We start from the raw sequence: 21,817 nt of genomic DNA on the forward strand, positions 1-21,817 counted from the left end.
CCCCTACCTTTTTCTTCCCTAAAAAAGTGGGACCAACAAGACATCACCTTTTCCCTTTCCTGGAAACACAACAGAAGCAGAAATACCTTAATTTCACAAACACTATTATGAAGAACTTGCCATTTAATGGCTATTGACTCTGACCCATTGATTCCATGTACAATCTCTAATAATTAGCTTGCTCTTTCACATAAATAAAGTGGGTTAACGACTCCAGCTGCATGTAAACAGGCCATTCTGTTTTAAACCACGAAACCTTAGCCGTCAGGAATTAGTCACGACCGTAAAACTGGATGCGGCACAGTTTTATTCTGGTTTCTGTTAGGAAGCACATGCACACTGTCAGCTCACGTGAAACAAGCAGACGTCACCGAGTCCTCAGAAATGACTTCAACGACACAAAAAGCATCGGGACATTATTACCGCACCTTATGACCGTTTCTGTTGACCCCCATTAAAAACACGTACTTTTCATTTTGATTCAAAGAACACCTTTTTTTTTTTTTTTTTTTTTTAATTAAAAGGTGTGCTTTGAAAGAAATAGGAGCAGTTTTAAGCAGCTTATTTAGGATTACAGAAATGATTTTAGTACATGGTTGCTCACAAAGAGATGATATCAATTGTAATATTTTACAGCTGGGAAGAAACTTGAACAATCGTCCCGACCAACTGTCATTTCACAGAAAAAGTGACTAGCGAAATGCACGAGTCCCTGGGTTCCTGTCCCAGTGTTCACATTAAGATTCTTTTTCAGAATCATCTTGAAGTATGTTTTCAAATTTTCTTTTAACTCTTTGAGGAAAATTAAGTTGATGTAGTATATCTTCCAACAACGGAAGAAAAAAAAATATTAAGCAATCCCAAATAAGCTGAGTAACATATCCAACAGTCATATTTCAGTAACAGATATGGTGGACATAAAAGCATTTAAATATGCAATCAACCATTAAATCAACATATCTCTGTTCCTGTCCCTTCATATCACTTAATATTTACTTTTGCAGTGCTGGCTTTTCTACTGAGTAGCATTATTTACATATATATAGAAAACTGGCTTTTGCTTTCAGCTATATCTTGATAAGAAAATGAAGTTAAGCCACATACTTTCACCTCCTTAAATCACAACAGTATTTTACATTATTTGCAGATAGGTAATTTCACCAAGTAAAAAATTGGCATTGCTTAAAATACCTTTTAAAAGTTTAGCTATAAAAAGGCACATTTCAATTTTAAAGCCCATAACTTTTAATAAGTTTTACTATGATAGACTCAGCTCCAAAATATTTAAGGATTTTAAGTATCTGACTAACATAATGAACCTAACTTCCTTTCTATGTTACATTAATTTCTTCCAATATTCATATTACTAGTTAACATATTCACAGTCAATTTACCTGGCTATCAAAAAAGGAAACATCTGGATTTTCCAGAGTGATATTTGCATAGAGATTTTTAAAATCTGGTTAAGGTATATATCAAGAGGATAATATCAAAATTTTGTTGGGATTTCATAGAATTGTTTATATTAAAATTCAAACAAAAAAGCCACTCTCTTGAAAATTCCTCCATTCTACTGTACTTTGTAAACATCCCTTCTGTATTTTACATATGTCAATGCTTTAATGTCCACTCACTTTAATAAAAAGGCAACATGCATAAGTAATGTAATAACATGCTACTAAGGCCACCTTACCACATCATCTGCCAAAGTTTTTATTTGAATGTTCTATTAAAACCGAAAAAGAAAAAAAAAAACAACCTGTCAATAAGAGAAATTCATAGACAAAACAAGAAAATAATTGAATGATTCTCATTTTTACTTTACCAAGTACAACTAGTCAGAAAGAATCCATTTAAATATATAAACAAGTACATTTTTTACAAAAGGAAAACAACTTTTTCAGGATTAAAAATGAAGGGTTGGGGGAGGGGTCCATTTGTTTTTAAAGATGATGCCCGAGGTCCCAAAGTCACATTTGGGTCAGACATGGTGATCACCACTCTCAAACATGAGAAAACATACAGCGAAGTCACAAGCCCTGTCCAGTTTTCTCAGAGTTTTAGAGTGAACGATCGTGTTTTTACAACACATAAGTTTAAAAATATATAAACAGGAAAATGCCACATTTGATAGTAATGAAATATAATGAAACAGCTCAGTCTAGAACTCCGTTACGCCTGATGGATACTTAAAGGACACCTTTATAAATAGTCTAGATAAAACTGAACTTAGCAATTCTTCTAATACATGCCCATTTATCCAAAACTCCAACACTTTTTGGACGTGGTTTTCTACTTCTAATACTGAGAATCATTGGAAACGGTGTATTCTAATTCATAACATACAGTGGTTAATAGAAACTACCACGTAACATACACGGGCACCCTGATTTGAAGAATTAACACAGCAATGGTAAAGTAAGCAAAATAATATCTAACAATTCAGTAATCCTTCGTGATTCAGAAGATACTTCTGGACCTTACAATGACATACGATCAGCATGAAGGGCAGTCTTTATTATATTATAAATATGTTGAAGGGCCAACTGAGAGACATGATAGGAAAGAAGAGGTTTTGTTTAAATCACCTGTTAGGAATGGCAAGGAACCTCCTGCTCCATCCTGCCCCTTTCTTCCCTCCAACATAAACTAACCACAGACATCGACTTGGGCACGCAGGCTCGCGGGCCTTTGTACTAAGAATACGGTCTCCTCGCTGATGGGGAGAAGTCCATTATGAGTTTTAAGGAAGTGAGAATTATTTGCTCTCAGGATCTCACGAAATCACCTTGAAACACCACCAACCAAATGCTGGTACAGATCACCCTGCCGTGGATGGGCTGGGACAAACACTCTATTACGTGTACATTTCATTTTCTACTTTCGATCCATTGGTTCCCTCAGGGATCTACACTTGTACATCTTCATGCAGTGTCTTCCTTGCATCCTGCTGACACAGATCCCAATCAAGCTTTACCGCCCCAGGAAAATAAGAGACGGGGGGGGGGGTGGGGGGGGGGGGGTGTTATATCAGAACTGAAGCCATTTTAAGAGAGATCTCCATGGGGCTATCTCTAGCTGGTATTTTCTCTTTAATTTTCCCAGTGGATTACCCAAAGGTGTTTTATACACAGTAACAAGCTTCGTGATCTCCTGTAATGTAAAATCAGAGTGCAAAGTGCCAAAGTCTCAAAAGTGCCTCAGCTACCCAGTTACCATCCAGATATGGGCCTGTCCACCTGTGTTATTATTGGACGGATTGTACATTCTTCAAGCAAGTCCTGGAAACAGATCTATATCTAAGTGAGAATGTAAATCAGGGGAAAATAGAATTGGATTTGGTGAAATACTCTAAGGTAAGGCACACATATGTCTGGGATGCTTTAAATCTCTCTCTCAACTGAATATATGTTGACGGTTTAATATGGGGGGACAGACACAAGGAAAAAAGTATTGCTAGCAACCTTTTTACCTTGTCTATAGGAAGAGACTTGCTTTTTTTTTTTTCTTTTTTAAATTAACATATTTTTGTCCATATTAAATCACACCTTATGGAGTTAGAGACTATTAAAGTTGGGTGGAATTTGAGATCTGGTCAAAAGCTCTCATTTTACAAATGATGAAACTAAAGCTTGAAGACGATCAGTGACTTGCCAAAGGACCACAGATCTGGTTAGTACTTGATAATAAATCTTAGTCAAGATATGACCTTTTCGGTGAGTGTAATTAAGCTCTAGGATGTTAGGATTGAATTACTGAATTGAAACAGGTCGTGGTCATCTCAAATTCACAGACACCCCTTTTTGTGTAAGCAGGGGGTCAGGCATCATCCCGAAGAGCACTCCCCTGGCACCCACGGGCCTTCCTCCACATACACATCTTCCAGGCCGCCTCCCAAACTCAATTTGACCACTACACTTTACGGTCTTCCAGTGGCTAATTAATTATGCTCCCTATACAAACTATATGCTAATTTAGACTCGTCAGTCTTTCATAATTCTTAAATTTTACCTTCCTAATTATTCCTTAACACTGCCACAGTTCTAAAAGACCACTTCTAGGTGGGGGGCAGGGGTACAATTCATAACCCAGTGGGAACACAGCACGAGCACAAAGTGGGCAAAATGTCTCAGAGGGTCAGCCGGGCCTTCCAAAGGGAGGGTGACATTTATTAATGGTGACATCTGCATTCCATTTATCCAGGCTTAAGGTTCCCATGGCCCCTTGGTTTCCTCCCCTTCCTTCCTTCCCTGCACCGCAGCCAAGCAGCTGGCTAGGCCCTCGGGGACCTGCCCGCAGTGCCCTCTTCCTTCTGTCCTCAGGGAAACTGTCCCAGTTTAGATTGGAACCAGCAGCAGGCAGCGGCCCCCTGATACTCACCTGGGCTTCCCTTCTCCACTCAGGCCCAAGTCATCTTCTCAAAGCAGAGATCTGATGCAAGCCACCGCCCCCTCTTAGAATTCTCATCACCTCCTAATCTGCCTCCCTGCTTCCACCTTCACCCACCTACACTTAATTTTGAACAGACCAAAGTGATACCGTTAACAACAAAATCAGATCGTGGCCCTCTGCTCAAAGCTTTCCGATGACTCTCTATTTTCACTGCGAGTGGAAGCCAGCACCCCCACAACGCCTACGAGGCGGCCCTACGGCTCTGCTCACCCCCTAGCTCCCTCTGACCTCACCTCCTGCCCGTCCCTTCCGTCCACTCTGGCCCGGTAACACTGGCCACCACGCTGTCCCCCACTAAGGCAATAGGCGATGTGCACTAGCTCCCCCCTCTGCCCGGATGCTCCCCCGCTCCCCTTCCAGGGCCTGCTCAGGGAGGCCTACTGTCCTCCTGTTGAAAGGGGAACCCCCACCTCCTCTGCAAACCCCCCCACCCCCCCAGCCTGCCTTCCTGCGAGCTGCTTTGCCCCATTTCAGTAGGACTTGTACCATTTTAACACAGCCTATAATTTGCTTTATTATTATTTTTGCCTGTGAGCTCCCTGAGAACAGGGCTATTCAGCTGATTGGTTCAGGGTTACACCCCTAATGCCTACAGCGCTGCTTGGCAAAGGCACGCTGGAAATGACAAAGGACTGTCACAGGGCTGCTCATATACACAGGCTCCTGATCACCTACTGGATAAAGACGAATAGTCTGGCCCGGACCCAGTGGCTCAGCGTTTGAGCATCGACCTGGGATCCAGGAGATCGCGGTTCGATTCCCGGTCAGGGCACAGGCCCGGGTTGCGGGCTCGATCCCCAGCAGGGGGCGCGCGGGAGGCAGCCGATCAATGATTCTCTCATCACTGATGTTTCTCTCTCTACCTCCCTCTCTCTGAAATCAATACAGATATATTAAAAAAAAAAAAAAAAAAAGACTAATAGCCTGAATGCAGCGGTCAAAGTCCTGTATTGTTCAGGCCTGGTTCTATTTCTTCTACTATCCTTCCCCCATGACCCACACGCTACAGAAAACAAGAAAGGAAATCTGGAAAACCTTTGCCCAAAGCATGGCCCAGCATGCCCTGTTTGTGACCCCATTGTTGCCTCTGCCTGAAATGCCCATCTAGCCAGATAAATTTCTATTTCTAGGGCTACCCTTGAGTTTAATGATTGATTATTGATAAACCAGAAGTTAAAACCAATACTGGAGAAGGCCTCTGCTTTTTTTTAGTGTTTTCTTAAAGATTTGTTTTGTCCCTAACAGGCATCTTCGAGAATGATAGAGCACGCTAAGGCACATAGGAAATTATAGGCATGTAAAAAATTATTGCAATTACTTGTGATAGGGAACCATAAAGAAAAACATTCTGCTTGTGATTTCTTGATTTATAAGTTTCATTCAACTACAGAGCGTGTATCTTGTATAACTCTGCACATTTGGCTAATATGGATATTTCCTCATAGATTTCCCTCATGTGAAAATCTGCTTTCATAAATATCTTCTTGATACCATTACTTAGAACTCTTCTTTATAACTGTTCAGGAAAAAAAGAAAGAAATGTGGTCTATTGAAAAGGAAAATCTTTAAGCGGATTTGAAGAGCTTGAGTTTCAGAAGGGGTGATTTTGGGCCACTGGACATGAAAAATATGCTGAAATTATTGTATTAGTTACAATTAAATTATCTAAAATAGAAAATAAATTATTTCTGCTACACAACTTTCTATAGCAGTCAAAAATGAAAGGTACACGCTGGCCAGGTGGCTCTGCTGGGTGGAGCATCGTCCAGGGCGCCAAAAGGTCGCTGGTTCGATCCCTGGTCAGGACACATACCCAGGTTGAGAGTTCGATCCCTGGTTGGGGTGCATACGGGAGGCAGCCGATCGATGTTTCTCTCTCACATGGATGTTTCTCTCTCTCTCTCCCTCTCTCTAAAATCAATGAGAATATATCCTCTGGTGAGGATTAAAAGAAAAAAACAAAAGCTACAAAAGGAATTGAGAACAATAACAAAAACCAACACCAAGAAGAAAAAGTTCAGAGAACTGTAAAGAGCTGTTTCTTTGACAAGAATAAATCACTGTTATTTTTATGTAAACTGACCTTTAAAACGTATTTTTACATGGTCGTATTAAAATACAGTCTCATTTGTAATAATTTTCTACAGGAACAAGCTCTCAAATTTTATATATGTGCATGCATCTCTCTCTCACACCGCATGCAAGTAGATATTGTGGATTTTACCCGTGGGTGCAAACTGTGGAGTTCTAAAAAATCACGAAAAAAACTTGAGTCACACCCCTGATTTAAAAGCACTGATTAAAGTCATTTTAGTAAGTTTTTATTGTGGAAATCTAATGATAATGGTCATTAGGATGAGGGCATATTACACCAATAAGTTTAGTGACCATATATTTTCATTTAAATCAACTCTGGAAAAGCTGTAAGCTTGTGTATTAGTAAGGCAATCAGAGTTTATTAAACTTCATTTATAATAAGTTATATTAAATATAACTTAGTACAGTATTATATAAGTATTGTATAATTATAAAAGTATCACTCCAAAGTCTCAACCCCTTAAGAATAAGAGAAATGGTTGATTTACTTATAAGCTCTAATGCTGAAATTCTGAGGGAAATGCAAGAGTCATTATTGCAAGAAAATTAAGTTTTAATTCTCTCAATCAGGCAGAAATTAACAAAAACAGCAAGATGTAAAGATTCAACTCTCTTATGGCTAATGTTACATGGTAATACAATGTCTTATAAACATCGTACAATTACTCTAGTGCCACAGAAATTGGACAACTAAATAGCATATAATTCAAAAGTCTCACCACCAACTCAAAAACTTAGTCACACTATTCGACTATTTTCTTCTCTTTTAGAGAAAATAAGTAACTTGGCCAACACAGTAAACATGAAGGGTCAATTATTTACCCAGCTTTAAGTTTCTTGCTGAGAAGGGCAGGGCAATATGGCACAGAAAACCATGTTCAAGTCAACTGAACAAATACTTGAGCACCTACTATGAACCTGTTCAGTGCTGGGCACTAGGAATACAATCATAACGCGCTGTTCTTAAGGAGGTTGCAGTTTAGCTGAACATAAGATAAATGAAAGAATAAATCACAATAGAGAAATTCTGAGAGCTCTGATAGAGTGGTCCCTAACACAACCTCCATGTCATTTCCATGTGAGAAGGGCCCTTAAGTAAGGCCATCCATATCAATCACTCATCCAGGGTTTGACTTCTGGACAACATGCCTGGCCCAATACCTATTCAGATCGGTGGCAGGAACAAAAGGAAGACCTGCCTTCCAACTTTTCAGATTCTGTACCCACCCTGAACTTTATAAACCAGTAAAACCAATCGAGCCATTGAATCCCCTGGTAAGTCTGACAGGGGACAGGGTGGAGGGGGTCAATAGGGGAAAAAGGGGGACATCTGTAATACTTTCAACAATAAAGACAGATTTTTTAAAAAAGAACTGAGAAAAAAATTGAGATTCCTCCCCCAAAGAGTTTTTGTTTATGTGAATTATGTCTATCAATATTTACTGTTTTAGAAATTAAAGTGAGAAATGTAAGTTTGTATTGCATTCAATGATGATAATACATTACACACACAAAAAAACACAAATACTCTATTATAAAGATTTTTGTAGTTGAGTACTTGTCAGTTGCGTTTATTTCACCAAGAAAGTTATATGTAATCTGATTTTTTAGAAATAAGATCAATATAGAGGTTTGATTCTAAGAAGACAAGAGGAAAACAAATTTTGGCTTTCAAAAGCATTGAACTGCCTGTATTTAAAATTACTCCAAAACTTTCTTTCATCTCCTTTCTAACGGTAAAGGTCATTTGTAGGCACCCTCGGGTAGTCTCGGGCACTCAGATCAATGGGCAGTGTGCTAGGCACTGGGATTTAAAGAGACACGGCCCCACCCTCCGAAGGCAAAGCCTAATTTAAGATGAGGTTACAGGCATTAAGCGCCTATTCTCCACCTTATTAATGCTGTTGTTAGCATCTAAAACTGGCCATTTCATCACTTTAATAAAGCAATACTTTTATATTCTTGTAACCATAAGGACAGCATTTCAGTCAAAAGCCTCACACTTTAACCCACCAGAGTTTTTTGCTATTACAAAATCAAAACTCCACCATTTTTATGACAAGAAAAAAATTCCTTTTAGGATTCCCTTCTCAAGATGCTCTTCCAATTTGTAACAAACAAAATCTGTACCTATCAAAAATCAAATGACATCAACGTACAGGGCCTGTTTCCTTCCAGATGCAAAAGACCATGTTACTGCACTGGATAAGTTTCATAAACCTGTCATAACGGATACGCTCAACCTTAAATTGACTATCCTGACATGAACTCCAATCTTTTACTTCCGATGCAGGTGACTGTCATATGGGGATCCAGCAGTCTCTCCTGTGTGACACGCATGCTCGGTTTCAGGGCTAAGGGCCAAGTACTCCGGAAACGTATTTTTGCCACTAAGGTCTTAAAAATGTTAACACTAATGAATTGGAGGAAGTCACTTAGTGCCTGAATTAATCAGAAACAACTGCAGGAATCATCCTGGTTTTTAAGAGTAGGAACTTCTCCCTGCAGGCATAGAAATCCTGCTCGTTTGCCTTATACTGAACCATTTCAAATGGGAAACCGGTTTGGACGTGAAAGTTCTCTTAGCCTATAAATAAAGAGCAACGGGAATGAAAACAAAGCTGGCTTTATACAAATACAAATGTTTCAAAGCCCAGCCCAGGACCCTGTGCTAACAGATACTCATAGATCAATGAGTTAGCCGAGTGGGGCTCAGTATTTAATAAAGAAATGTGTACCTTCTCTGTTTAAAAAAACAAAAAGACAAATGTCTCAACCAAACATTAATATGTCTGAGTAGCCATTATATGCCCAGCACTTGAAGGCGCACGGAAGTTTAAGATTCTGCCCTTCAGGAATCTACCCCGTAACTGGGGAAGGAAAGCCAACCGCCTGAAAACCAGCAGGTCACCAAATGCTGGGCCAGGCGACTCTGCGTCCGCAGCGCCTGCTCCCCGCGCCCCAGCGCACGGCCCGCGGCACCACTTGCGCAGCCTCCGCCCCCGTGGGAAGCTGCCTTGTTCGCCTACTGCTTTACTTATTTGTGTGACAGTTTCAAGAAAAGAAGGTCCCTGCCTTCCTCACGTTTGCATCTCCGACACTCAGAGCAGCCGCTGGCCCGGAAGAGCTGCTCACATGGTTGGGGAACAAATGAAGTATCCCGAGAAGAAACAGATCAACGCAGCTTCGTTAAGAAACTACGTAAAGAGCCCGGCCGGTGTGGCTCAGCGGTTGAGCGTCGACCCAGGATCCAGGCGATCGGGGTTCGATTCCCGGTCAGGGCAAAGGCCCGGGTTGCGGGCTCGATCAATGACTCTCTCATCATTGATGTTTCTACCTCTCTCTCTCCCTCTCCTTTCCTCTCTCTGAAATCAATAAAGATATACTTAAAAGAAAAAAAAAAGAAACTATATAAAGAGCCCGGCCGGGCGTGGCTCAGCGGTTGAGCATCGACCTAGGATCCAGGAGATCGTGGTTCGATTCCCCATCAGGGCACAGGCCCGGGTTGTGGGCTCCATCCCCAGCAGGGGGCGTGCAGGAGGCAGCCGATCAATGACTCTCATCGGTGATGTTTCTCTCTCTCCCTCTCTCCCTTCCTCTCTCTGAGATCAATAAAGATGTATTTAAAAAAAGAAGAAACTATATAAAGAACTGTACCCCAGTTGTTGTTGGGCAGGGTCTGAACAGCCCGAAAGAAGGAAATGGGGCAGGAGCAGCAGCCCTAATACTGGACCTTCGGGAAACAGCCTTAGGAAACAAAGGGCCCCAGGGGAAGGGTCCCCGGTTTAGAGCATGCAGGTGAGACAGCTTGAGAAGCAGAAGGGGAGTCTACACTAAGCCTGACAGCCCCTGGTTGTCCTTGTGACCCCCCGATTCCGACGAGCATGGGGAAGGACTCCAAGGTGGTACAGACAGGGCCTAACCCCTTCCCTGGAACCCTTGAAGCCAGATGTGCTTTGCAACTCAGGGGGTCCCGTATTTTAGAAAGGGGGATGGTACGGGTACTAAGTATCACAAAATACACGCAGCAAGGTCCGGGCGAGCACCCTAAATCAAACGCACTCAGGGTTAGCAGTGGAGCATGAAGATTCCACGAAACAGGATAAGCAATGACCAAGCACAGCCTCAAGACAGGTCCGGTTTGGAGGTTGAAATGCTACAATTCTGTATTCAGAGCTTTCAGATTTTAGGGTTTCAGAGAAGGGTTGCAGGCTGTAATATTCAGGATAGATCGCAGGAGGAGCTCAAAGCTTCAAGGGCAGCTCTTAGAGATCAGAGATTTTTGGCCTGTTCTACCTAAACACCAGCTACCGTTTTCTGAGCATTTATTATGTGCAGGCGCTATCCCAAGAGTTTTCCATGCAATGCCCCAGTTAAACCCTCCCAGCTACCCTGCGAGGCAGGAATTTCCCGTCCCAATACTGTAGGTCAGGAAATGGAGGGTTTACTGTCATTAAGTCATTTGCCTGAAGTCACAAAGGTAATAAATTGCGCAGCTGGGATTAGCATTTAAATGGGGATTAGCATTTAAATCTGAGTAGACTCCGGACTCAGAAACCTCCATCTACATTCTGGTCTGCAACAGTCTTGTCAGTGTAACAATACTGATTAGAGCTCCGGATGTTTTTCGACCTTGGCCTTTCCATGCTTTGTACTGAAACTCTGCTCTGCTTCCAGTGCTCACCCCACGCCCCCTCCCTTCTTCCTCGGGCCCCTGGCACTCCTCTGCTCTGATCTCAGCTAAGGTTACAATTGGTCCTGGTGTCATCTCCCACTGTCGCAGGCTTCTCTCTCTGTGACACCCAGCTATTAAACTACAGTTCCCTATCAGTGCCCGTCTTCCTGGCGATACTGCAAACTCAGTGTAGTAAGTACTAGGTCTCTCTTGGTCCCAACTGTGTCCTCAGTTTTTTGCGCTGTTTCTAGCACAGGGTTAGCATTCAAAGCTGTCACGACTTGCTGAATTGGAGAGGGAGGGGGGTGGGGGAGAAGAGAGAGAGAGATCCCGTTGTGGGCTGATAAGAGCTTAGACTCGGATAGTAGCATAGGAATAGGGAAGGCAGTTACTATATATAATTTTGTTTAAAATTACACTTGTTATTGAAGCAATGTACCCAGACATATGATTGTTGTTTGTATTAAATAGAGTAATTTAATATCTGTTGTTGTGATTACTATCTTTATAACACACAAATAACCTCTAAATGGCTATGATTATCTCTCTGGAGATACATGGCAAATCATTGTGAGGTGATGTATCTACTTCAAGTAGCTTTTATAAATAACCACATCATTTAGTTTTCTGATGTAGCTGCAAAATTAATCTGACAAAACAAAATGATTCACTCCTTTAAAGACTGAAGAGTATGAATCGCCTAAACCAGAAAATTATACCCGAGTTGTGAATAAGGTATTATTATAACATACTTTTGGTAGGAAGAGATGCATAAACCAACCAATGATTTAAGTTAATTTCACTATCAGTAGCTTTAACTGATATTCTTGAATTTGCTAATAATTCCCAATTCGGGAACGGGCTGTGGTCTGAAAGTTCATTTGTATGGCAGTTGTTTAGGTCCTGGAACACGTTTCTAAAGATAAAACTAATAAAAATGGTTTCCAAAGTGAAAGTAGATAACCCTCTCCTCGTGCAAAACAAAAACTGCTCATTTAGACTCATATAAGAACTTTTTAAATAACTACATAGTATAACAAATATTGAGCACTTAAAAACTTAAGCAAAACATGATCATAAGCTAGGCACAAATGATGCAGAAAACTTAAGAAGGATCTTTGAAAGAATTTAGGATTAACAAAATATTATTAAATTCTGTAACCTTCACTTTCCCCCCACTGACTTCAGAGTCTGTGCTGAGCAGTGATAACTCCCTTTAAAGCTTTTGTCCCATAGTGTTCCTTAAAGAGTTTTCACTTAGCTTTAATTTGGATAAGGGATTCTATCTAAATACAGTGACAAACTCTGTCAGAGTAAAATAAAAACACACCGCAGAAACATTTCATTTATGTCACTGTGTTTTACAAGCACTAACACAACAAACTGACTGGTAGTTTTAAATTTTTGACCTTTTCTCGAATTTAGGCAAAGCAACAGTTGTATTAGTGTTTATTCTGCTAGAACTCGCATTTCTTCTGCTCTAACACTGTTTTGTCCACAACGGACTCTTCATGTATTTGAATTAACTGAGCAACTAACTCTCCTTAACGCAGGCCTTCTACGTAGTGTGCGATCACTGTATCATCTACAATATAAGAAACGGTTAACTGCATGTCCCTTTGCCACTACAGGCAACTCAAGAACTAACATAATGGCCCTTACACACATACAGGTCAAAGCAGATGATTCTGGTTTTGTTTTGTTTTTTCTTAATATTACAAAATCCCATCAATTTTTCAGATTCTTACATAGAAAACATGCTCTTTTCTTTTCTTTCCCAACCAGACTTTCCGACAACAGTGCTCTCTCCCATACATCAACATAGAGATCAAAACTTTGCAGAAAGCCGAAAAATATGAAGGGCCTGGTAACCTCTTCTGCAATTCTTTGACTTTGCTGACACCAACAAAGGCTCCGGACCAGCAAATCAAGTCCTTTCATGGGGGTTCCTAAAAACCAACGAGAGATGCATAGATCTCTAGGCACATCTTAAACAGGCCGGTAACAGGGAGCTGAAGTTTTGCAGGCTAAACCTGAGAAGTTCTGAACTTATTTTAATAGCAATTTGGGCAAATTTCTATTTTCCTCACTGCTGAGTAATTTGGTTTTATAACAGTTTAGCCAATTAAGGATTAGAAAGTTTGAAAAACATTACTATGCAACTGACAGAAAGATTTATAATCAGTAGATCATTGAAATACAAATATAGATGTGCTTAAACATTTATAGAATTTCTCCTACTGTGCTGTCATGAGTTCTAGTTCCAAATTAATGAGCCAGCACCAGAAGCATAGCCAGGTTTTCACAATATTCCTAAATTGAGTTCTCTTCAAGCACCATTCTATTTGCTAATAATATTCCACTTATTTTAAACGAAATTACTCATTTAATGGCCATAATCAATACTATTGAAGTTTTCGACACACACAGGGCCTCTATAGCCCCGCTCAGCACGGAGACTCAGTTCTGTTACTATACTTTGCTACGGAGATAACAATGTTCTCAATGACGGCTGACTCCCCAGTCAGCTTACAGACTCTAATATCATCAATAATACACCTTCAGATTAGCACTGGCAGTATTCCAACTGCATCCTTCTTTAAAACACTTTCTACAGAAAATATACATTCGGGCTCAGGATGGCAAAAACCTGGTATTTTCCTTTCTGTGGCCAGGGGCTGGCAGAGCTGGCAGGGAACTGGCCTCGCGTTTCAGTGCAAGGCTTCAAAGCCTAACCCAGGAAGGGATCAAGCTCCTGGGGGGTCCTAACTGGGAAACAGAACAATTCACCCCGGCCATTAAAAAAAAAACTGTCCTGGGAACTAAACCACTTCATAAAGACCGCCTCTAGAGTACTTACAGTGAATCTGTTCAAGAGTTTTAGTACAATAAAAAGAGAAAAAAAATTTTAATAATAATTATTTTTTTTTTATTTATTTTTTTTAAGTTTTAGTATAAGCTTGATCTACCAGGTTGAAAAATCTCTCCATTTTCAGATACCTATTGAGTTCTGAGTGCCTGGAAGCTCACAGACTATACACAAAGCACCTTTCTAGTTGAGGCTTTGCACTGTGCCCGTTTATTTCAGGAACGTACTAAAATGGCCTCTTTCCTCTCTAGTAATACCATAATAAAATATGCTCAGAGAGGCATTTTCCTTCACGTGAAATGCAGAAATGAAACTTTACGTGGGCCCAAAGCTGCAGACAGTGACTCAACATGAGCATGTAACCGACGGGGTGGCAAAGTTCTAAAAAGCCCAAAAAGGAATGACACTTGAAATTAATACAAAATAGTGTTGAATGCAAAAGGTAATCCAAAAAATTGTTTTTTAAAAAGCACCCATGGGATGGGGGAGGGGGGTGGAAATCCAAGAAATTCATCTTCTCCTTACCTTGCGTTAATTGCAAAATAAACGTATTTCCAAGAGCTAAAAAAGAGTAATGAAGCATGGTGTCAGCCACCAGGAGCCAACGAGGCTGAATGCTTCCCTCAGCTGGAGGATGCTTCATAGAACCTGGAAACACCACAAAAGTGGTGGTATTTTTCTTTTTAATTCCCAGAGGGTATTCTTCTTGATATCCCTCTTAGTTTGAACCTTGGTTATACCATTTACCATAAAATATTATTTCCTGCTAGAGAGTATGGATTTCCTGAGGTGGGGACTGGGTCTTAAATACCTTGGAGATGGTATGGAAATGCGCATAAGACGGCCTCTGTATATTGGCCCCATGTTATTTATTCTTTATAACAGGCTCGGCGGTTGAGCATTGGCCTAGGATCCAGGAGATCGGGGTTCGATTCCCGGTCAGGGCACAGGCCCGGGTTGGGGGCTCGACCCCCAGCAGGGGGCCTGCAGGAGGCAGCTGATCCATGACTCTCTCATCATTGATGTTTCTCTCTCTCTCCCTCTCCCTCCCTCTTGCTGAAATCAATAAAGATATATTTTTTTTAAAAAAAGTATATTAGATTTAAAATAAATAAATAAAGAAATAACAGCTAAGACCCATTAAATGCCCCAGGATGCCAAGCTCAAGTTTTTACACATTCGGTTGTTTTAAATATAGCTCAAGTAAGCACATTTCCAGTCACTGAGAGCCAGCCAGCCTGCTTTGCATACAATGTGAAACTCCACCTAACATCTGCCAGCCAAAGATAAAACAAACCCAACAGCTCTAAAAGACCCCAATAGCTACTGCCCTCCGGAGCGCTCTCCCCTGGGCTGCTGGGTGACATCATCCAGACGTAACCAGGGTGGGGCAGAAGTAGGTTTACAGTTGTGAATACGCGAAAGCCGGTTTATTCTTGTATTCTCTATTAATTATTGTATTATTTTCCACAGGAGCAACTGTAAGCCTACTTTTGCACCACCCTGTACGTTCCCTCCTCCCCTTCTGGGGCGCAGGCCCCTGCTGCTATCTCCGGAAGGTCCCCGGCTCTGAGGAGCTTCCCCCGCCTGCAAACCTGTTAAAGCATCCCTGGAATAAAGCTCATTGCATGCTCCTCTCATCTCCTGGGCACATCTCTTTCCTGTGAACGGCCCCGAAATCCCTCAAACTCACTATATATACGGAACCTCGAATGGCCCTTGGAGCAGCCAGGCGTTTACTGAATGAATGATTGGAAGCTGGTAATTTCTCAATTTAAACAGGATCTCTCAGGTTTGACAAGAGCCCTTCCTACCACTGGAGCAGTCGATCCCAAAGACCCTTCGAGACGGAGCGCTGGTGGACACGGAGCTGAAATGGTAAAAGAGGAGAAGGGATAGGTAGCCATACCCAGATGCCAACAGCAAAAGTATAATTATAATTATTGATTGAAGGTTAACTATGTTCCTGGTACCATACTAAGCACTTTTACATATATTTTAAGATTTACTTTATGCAACAACCCTTAAGTATACTCCATTACTTATCCCCATTTTACAGATGAGGAACCTGAGGCTCATAGATATAATGTAACTTAATCACGGCTCACAGCTGTTGAAAGATGGAAGCAAGATAATCCAGGTTTCTTACTCTCCAAAGCCAATACTTTTTTTTTTTTTTTTTTCTTTTAATGTATCTTTATTGACTTCAGAGAGAGGAAGGGAGAGGGAGAGAGAGAAACATCAATGATGAGTCAGTGATCAGCTGCCTCCCGCACGCCCCCTGCCGGGGATCGAGCCCGCAACCCGGGCCTGTGCCCTGACCGGGAATCGAACCCGGATCTCCTGGATCCTAGGTCGATCGATGCTCAACCGCTGAGCCACACCAGCCAAGCCAAAGCCAATACTTTTAAACAATAGTCCATATTAAAGAAGTAAAAGTAACCAAGAACTTGATGACATCTCAAAAAATAGCAGCAGCCTAAGAAAAAATGGGGCTGATCTTAGAAAAGAGAGCACATAATAGGCATTTAGGGATACCACAGCTAAGTCAGTGAGAGGGAAAGGGGGTGCGGTTCGAAACTTAGTAATAAAAAAATGACACAGGAGAATTTTAAAATCAAGAAAAGAAATCTACAGAGAAAAATCCAGATTAGCAAAGAATTAACGTCACCCTTACAAAAGTGAAGTTAACAGTTAACCTTCAAAACATGGTCATGACACTTACCTAAACATATTATAAGAAATATCTGTAATCTTTATGGTTTCCATTAACCATCCAGACAAGCTGGTTAGGTTTACCCACATCCCTACCTATGGGGCTGATCAAAAGTAGGTACGTGTGTTGGGTGGGGGGATCTTTCAGGAAGGAATGATTACACACACACCTCCGGAACCTAAATATTCAGAAGCCGTGGGGGTTTGCTTGGAAAGGAACCTCCCACCACCCCCCTCACCTCAGCTGATGGGTTACTTCTTAGGCAGGGTAATAAAATTACAAGAAACAAATAGGAAGTTTATTTTAAAATCAATGTTTAAATGCCTTTTCTATTGTGGACAGTATTACAGGTGTCCCCGTTTGCCCCCTCTGCCCCCCTCCACCCCGCCCCCGCCCCACCCCAGGCCTTCCCCACACTACTGGCTGTGTCCACGGGTTATGCATTTATGTTCTTTGGTTAATCTCTTCCCGGACCCTCCACCCACCTCTCTCCTCTGAGATATGTTTAAATACATTTGAACTATAAATTTTAATCTGAATTCTTTTTTTAAAAAAAACACGAATTAAAAACCAAAGAAAGGGATGTCTGGGTCTCTTCTCTTCTGGGATATATGGCTTCAAATTCTATCTCCTAATCAAACTGCTACCATTCATGGAGCAACATTTCTATCCTGAGCCTATTACTACTCCAGCTAGACAGCAACAAGTCCAAGAAATACAATAAAGGGAGGAAGGAAGACTGGAGGGAGGGAGAGAGGGAGGGAGGAAGGAAGGGAAAGGGCAGGCAGAGAGGGGAAGGAAATGAATGAATGAGAATCTCTTAAATTGCCAAATTGCAGAGAGGCGGATACCTAATAAGGAATGGTGTTAAATAATGATTTATATATTAAAAATAGAAGGGGTGGGGGTCAATAAACAAATGCTAGAGAGATCATCACTACTCTTAGTACTACTAATTAAGATTCACTAAGCACCTACTATATGCCAGGCACTGTTCTTAGTGCACTGGTTTAATTAATTAATCCCCACAACAAACCTGTTATGTATGTATCATTACCCTCACGGTACTGACTGGAAAACTCAGGCACACAGAGGTTAAACAGAACCATTTTATAACATCCTCTGGCCTGTATGCAGCACCGCCACGCCAACGAACACAGGACTGGGGCACGGTGTGACCCCTCCTAGTCATCACAGCGTATTCAAGAGTTCCCTTGGGTGAAACTCAAAGAAAGTTTGTCAGCTGACATCCTAGATTATTTGCATAGTTTACTTTCAGAATTCAGGCAAGAGCTATAAAGCACAAAGGTCACGCATGTGCCTCCCAGATCCCTCACCTGAACTTAGCTTGTATGACTTAGCTTGTGTATAAAAGCTATTAAATTTATTTTCTGACACCAACAACGCACAGACCTTCTCAGGCGTTCACTCGTCAGCACTTGACCGACCAACTGTAAAATACAAAATACTCAGTAAGCACCGACCTGCACTCTCATGAACATATACTGGGAGATTTCCCCGTGGGATTTGCATTTTACAGATGTAGAAGGAAAACGGCCGTGCAAAAAATGTTCACGACCTCTCTAAGATGAAGTCTCAGTTTGGATCTGCATTAAAAATATTTCTTCTCTTTATTTAAATTACAGGGAAAAAAAGAGGCATTCCCATCTTACATAATAAATCCTATTATAAAGGTTAAAAACCTTCCCAGTTACTGCTTCCATCTACCTAAGTTTAGCTGCAGTAACATAGCAAAGTGAGTATATTAATTTAACCCCTCAGGGACTTGATGACTTCGACATCAGCTTTGGAGACAGCCGGCAATGAAGAGGTCATTCTTTTTGACCTCGCCCTGTCAGACAGAAGCTTCCCTTGAATTCCAGAAAGAAGGCAGAGCCACAAACAGTCTTACCAAATGGAATCAGGAGGGGGGAAACCAGTATAAGATGAGATCACGTGTATAAGATGCTCCTAGTCTCTACATCCAATACATTTTAACTAAATCATAGGGTACAGTTTCAAAGGGGGTTGGGGGGACCTGGAGCTGAAAACAAATCAGCAAAGATCACTTCAGAAATATCCATTTATAGCTGAGTGGTTTGTTGCAAGCGCTCTAGAAGTACATTTATCAGGAGTAAAATCTGTCAAATTGATGGGAAGTTTCCTGCCAAAATCTGTGCCACGGCACAAATGCAACATTTGTCCTCAGTGGCTGGTGACTTGGATTTTCTTCTGCCTTCCCCTCGCCCTGCCAGCGTGACCAATGGGAATGTTCCAGCTTAAAGAACATGTGAGGTTGTACTAATCGAATGATCCCTAAATTATATTATGCATTTAAAATATCCTAAAAAGGCCCTCTCTGAGTTTTTACAATAATCAAAGATGAAAATAAGTATCTTAAATATTGCACGACAAGGCAAAACCTAGATGGGTATGCTCTCAACCTTTTAAAGTATAAGAGATAAACAGTAAGGTTCTCCTTAGCACGAAAATTCTGCTTCTGTGCTATATTTCTAGTAAAAATATACGTTGCTTGAGCTGAAGACTTTGATGGTGAACCCGAAAGGGTGACATTTTGACCAAGGCTGGGAAGGGCGTTGTAACAAACAGCATGACCCGCAGGACAGCAGTTAGGACAGATGTGTGGCAACTGGGAGGAGCCACATGGACCCAACATTTACGAACCAACCAAGTTCAGCGAAGGGGGGAACTGCCGAACGATTATTGACTAAAATAAAGGGAGCCTACCAGATGGAGGGTAAGATCATGGTTACGCAGGTAATGTTTACCTAAATCCGAGAGATTACACCTGGAAACTAAATTGAAAACTTGCAAGGTGTTGGTTAACATTCAGCCAAGGCTGGCCAGGTGCTGGGGTGGAGGAGGGGGGAAGAGATAGCAAAAGGGAACCATAAAAAAATCTCACTTCAATGAGCTCTATCAAATTGGTGGTTGTTTTTTAATTAAAAAAAAATTTTTTTAAGTGTCTGAGGAATCTCAGAGGGAAGCCAGGGGTGGGGGAGAGGGTGGGGAGAGACTAATCAGAGAACTTCTCTGCATAAATGCATCACCCAAGGACACAGACAATAGTGTGGGGAAGGCCTGGGGGTGGGGCACATTGGGGGTGGAGGGGGTCAATGGGGGGGAAAATGGGGGACATCTGTAATACTTTCAACAATAAAGATAAATTAAAAAAATAAACAAAATGTGTCTAGGACTTCCGCTTGTGCTCAGATTTGCCATACTGCCAGAAACAAATATACAAACGGGAAAAAAACAGACAAGTATTTCAAATAATGGTTTTCAAGACACTGAACCTCAGGCTACAAAGTCCAGTGATCGCTGAAAGACGGTAAACAGATGAGGCCAGCCCCAGGTTGCCCCGGCACCCCGCCTTCAAGAGCGCCCCGCTGGCTGCCCAGGGAGGGCCCCGGCGGGGCTCTGCAGCCAGGCTGCCGGAGCTGAGTGAGAATCCGGCCCCAGGCCGCCGGGGTTCACACGGCAGAGACCCAGAAAGCAGAAAGCCAGCCAGAGAGGGACCTCGGGAGGCCCGTGGAGGGCCCAACTGTACCCTCGGCACGTGTCTTAAAGAAACTACCAGAGGACGGGGTAGAAAGAGCCGTCCAGGGGGGTGGGGGGGGGGGGCGGCACTCACTGTCAGGCCCCACACAGAGCTGGGAATAAACCTGTTTCTCCCAGCCAAACGGGAAAACCTCTCATCAACCAGGCTTTGGGCAGAGCTCTCAGAAGGCCCTTGCCTCAAAAGTAAGGGAATCCTTAGCCCTAGACTAAACCTTGCCCTGGTTTTGCCAAACAAATCTGAAAAGCAAGACCCAAGAGGATCAACCTGTTCCCGAGTAACAGAACGGCATCCGGGAACACTGCTCCACACTAATTATAGCGCTACAAAAATATCTGCCACCCAACAAGGTCAAATCCACAAAATCTGGCATCCGATCAAAGATTGCCAGGCATGCAAAAAAGCAGGAATATATGACATATACTGGAGAGCGGAAGAAAGCCGGTCCATCAGAACTGACCCAGAACTGGCCCAGATTGTTAAAATGAACAGGTGAGGGCGTTAAAAGTTATTTTTTACTTGTGTTCCATAGAATTAAAAAGTTAAGTAGAGATATGGCAGATACTAAAAGGCCCAAACTGAACTTCTAGAGATGAAAATTATACTATATGAGCAGAAAAATTCACTGGGTAGGATTCATGGCCAATTAGACAGTAGGAAAGATTAGTGCACTTGAAGACATATCCTGTAGAAGCTATCCAAAAGGAAACAGGGGGGAAAAAACAAATGAAAATGAAAAGAGCCTCAGTAATATGGGGGAAATTTCCAATTGACCAAATATATTTGTAATTGATGTTCCAAAGGAAAAGAGGGGCAGGGGGGAATAATATGTTAAAGACATAATGAGCAAAAGTGTTACAAATGTGTGGAGAAAAGGGAGCCCTGGTGCACTGCTGGTGGGAATGCAGACTGGGGCAGCCACTGTGGGAAACAGTGTGGAGGTTCCTCAAAAGATTAAAAATGGAGCTGCCTTATGACCCAGGGATTCCACTTCTGGGAATTTATCCAAAGAAACCCAAAACACTAATTCAAAAGAATCTATGCAGCCCTATGTTCATTGCAGCCTTATTTACGATAGCCAAGATATGGAAGCAATCCAGTGCCCATCAGTAGCTGAGTGGCTAAAAAAGCTGTGGGGCATTCACACCATGGAATATTACTCAGCCATAAAAAAGAAGGAAATCTTACCATTTGCAACAGCGTGGATTGGTCCTAGAGGGTGTTATACTAACTGAAATAAGCCAGACAGAGAAAGACAAATACCATATATCACGTATATATGGAATCCAAAAAATAAACAAATAAACAAAATGGAAACAGACTTATAAATACAGAGAACAAACTGGTGGAGGCCAGAGGGGAGGGGGGGTTGGGGGCTGGGTGAAGGGGTGAAGAGGTGAAGGGGCTGGGAAGTACAGATTGGCAGTT

At 41.8% G+C, this 21,817-nt stretch overlaps 1 protein-coding gene across 1 annotated transcript in view; it reads right to left on the reverse strand.

The window, feature by feature from the left end:
• Nucleotides 1-21,817, reverse strand: part of DIAPH2 (diaphanous related formin 2) — a 757,596-nt gene that overhangs the window by 704,645 nt on the left and 31,134 nt on the right. The window contains exon 2 of the mRNA XM_081126081.1: nucleotides 1,694-1,726. Coding sequence (XP_080982207.1) covers nucleotides 1,694-1,726 — 33 coding nt within the window. The remainder of the gene's footprint in view (nucleotides 1-1,693; nucleotides 1,727-21,817) is intronic.

The sequence above is a fragment of the Miniopterus schreibersii genome, assembly GCF_964146895.1.
Source record: "Miniopterus schreibersii genome assembly, chromosome: X".
Classification (NCBI taxonomy): domain Eukaryota; kingdom Metazoa; phylum Chordata; class Mammalia; order Chiroptera; family Miniopteridae; genus Miniopterus; species Miniopterus schreibersii.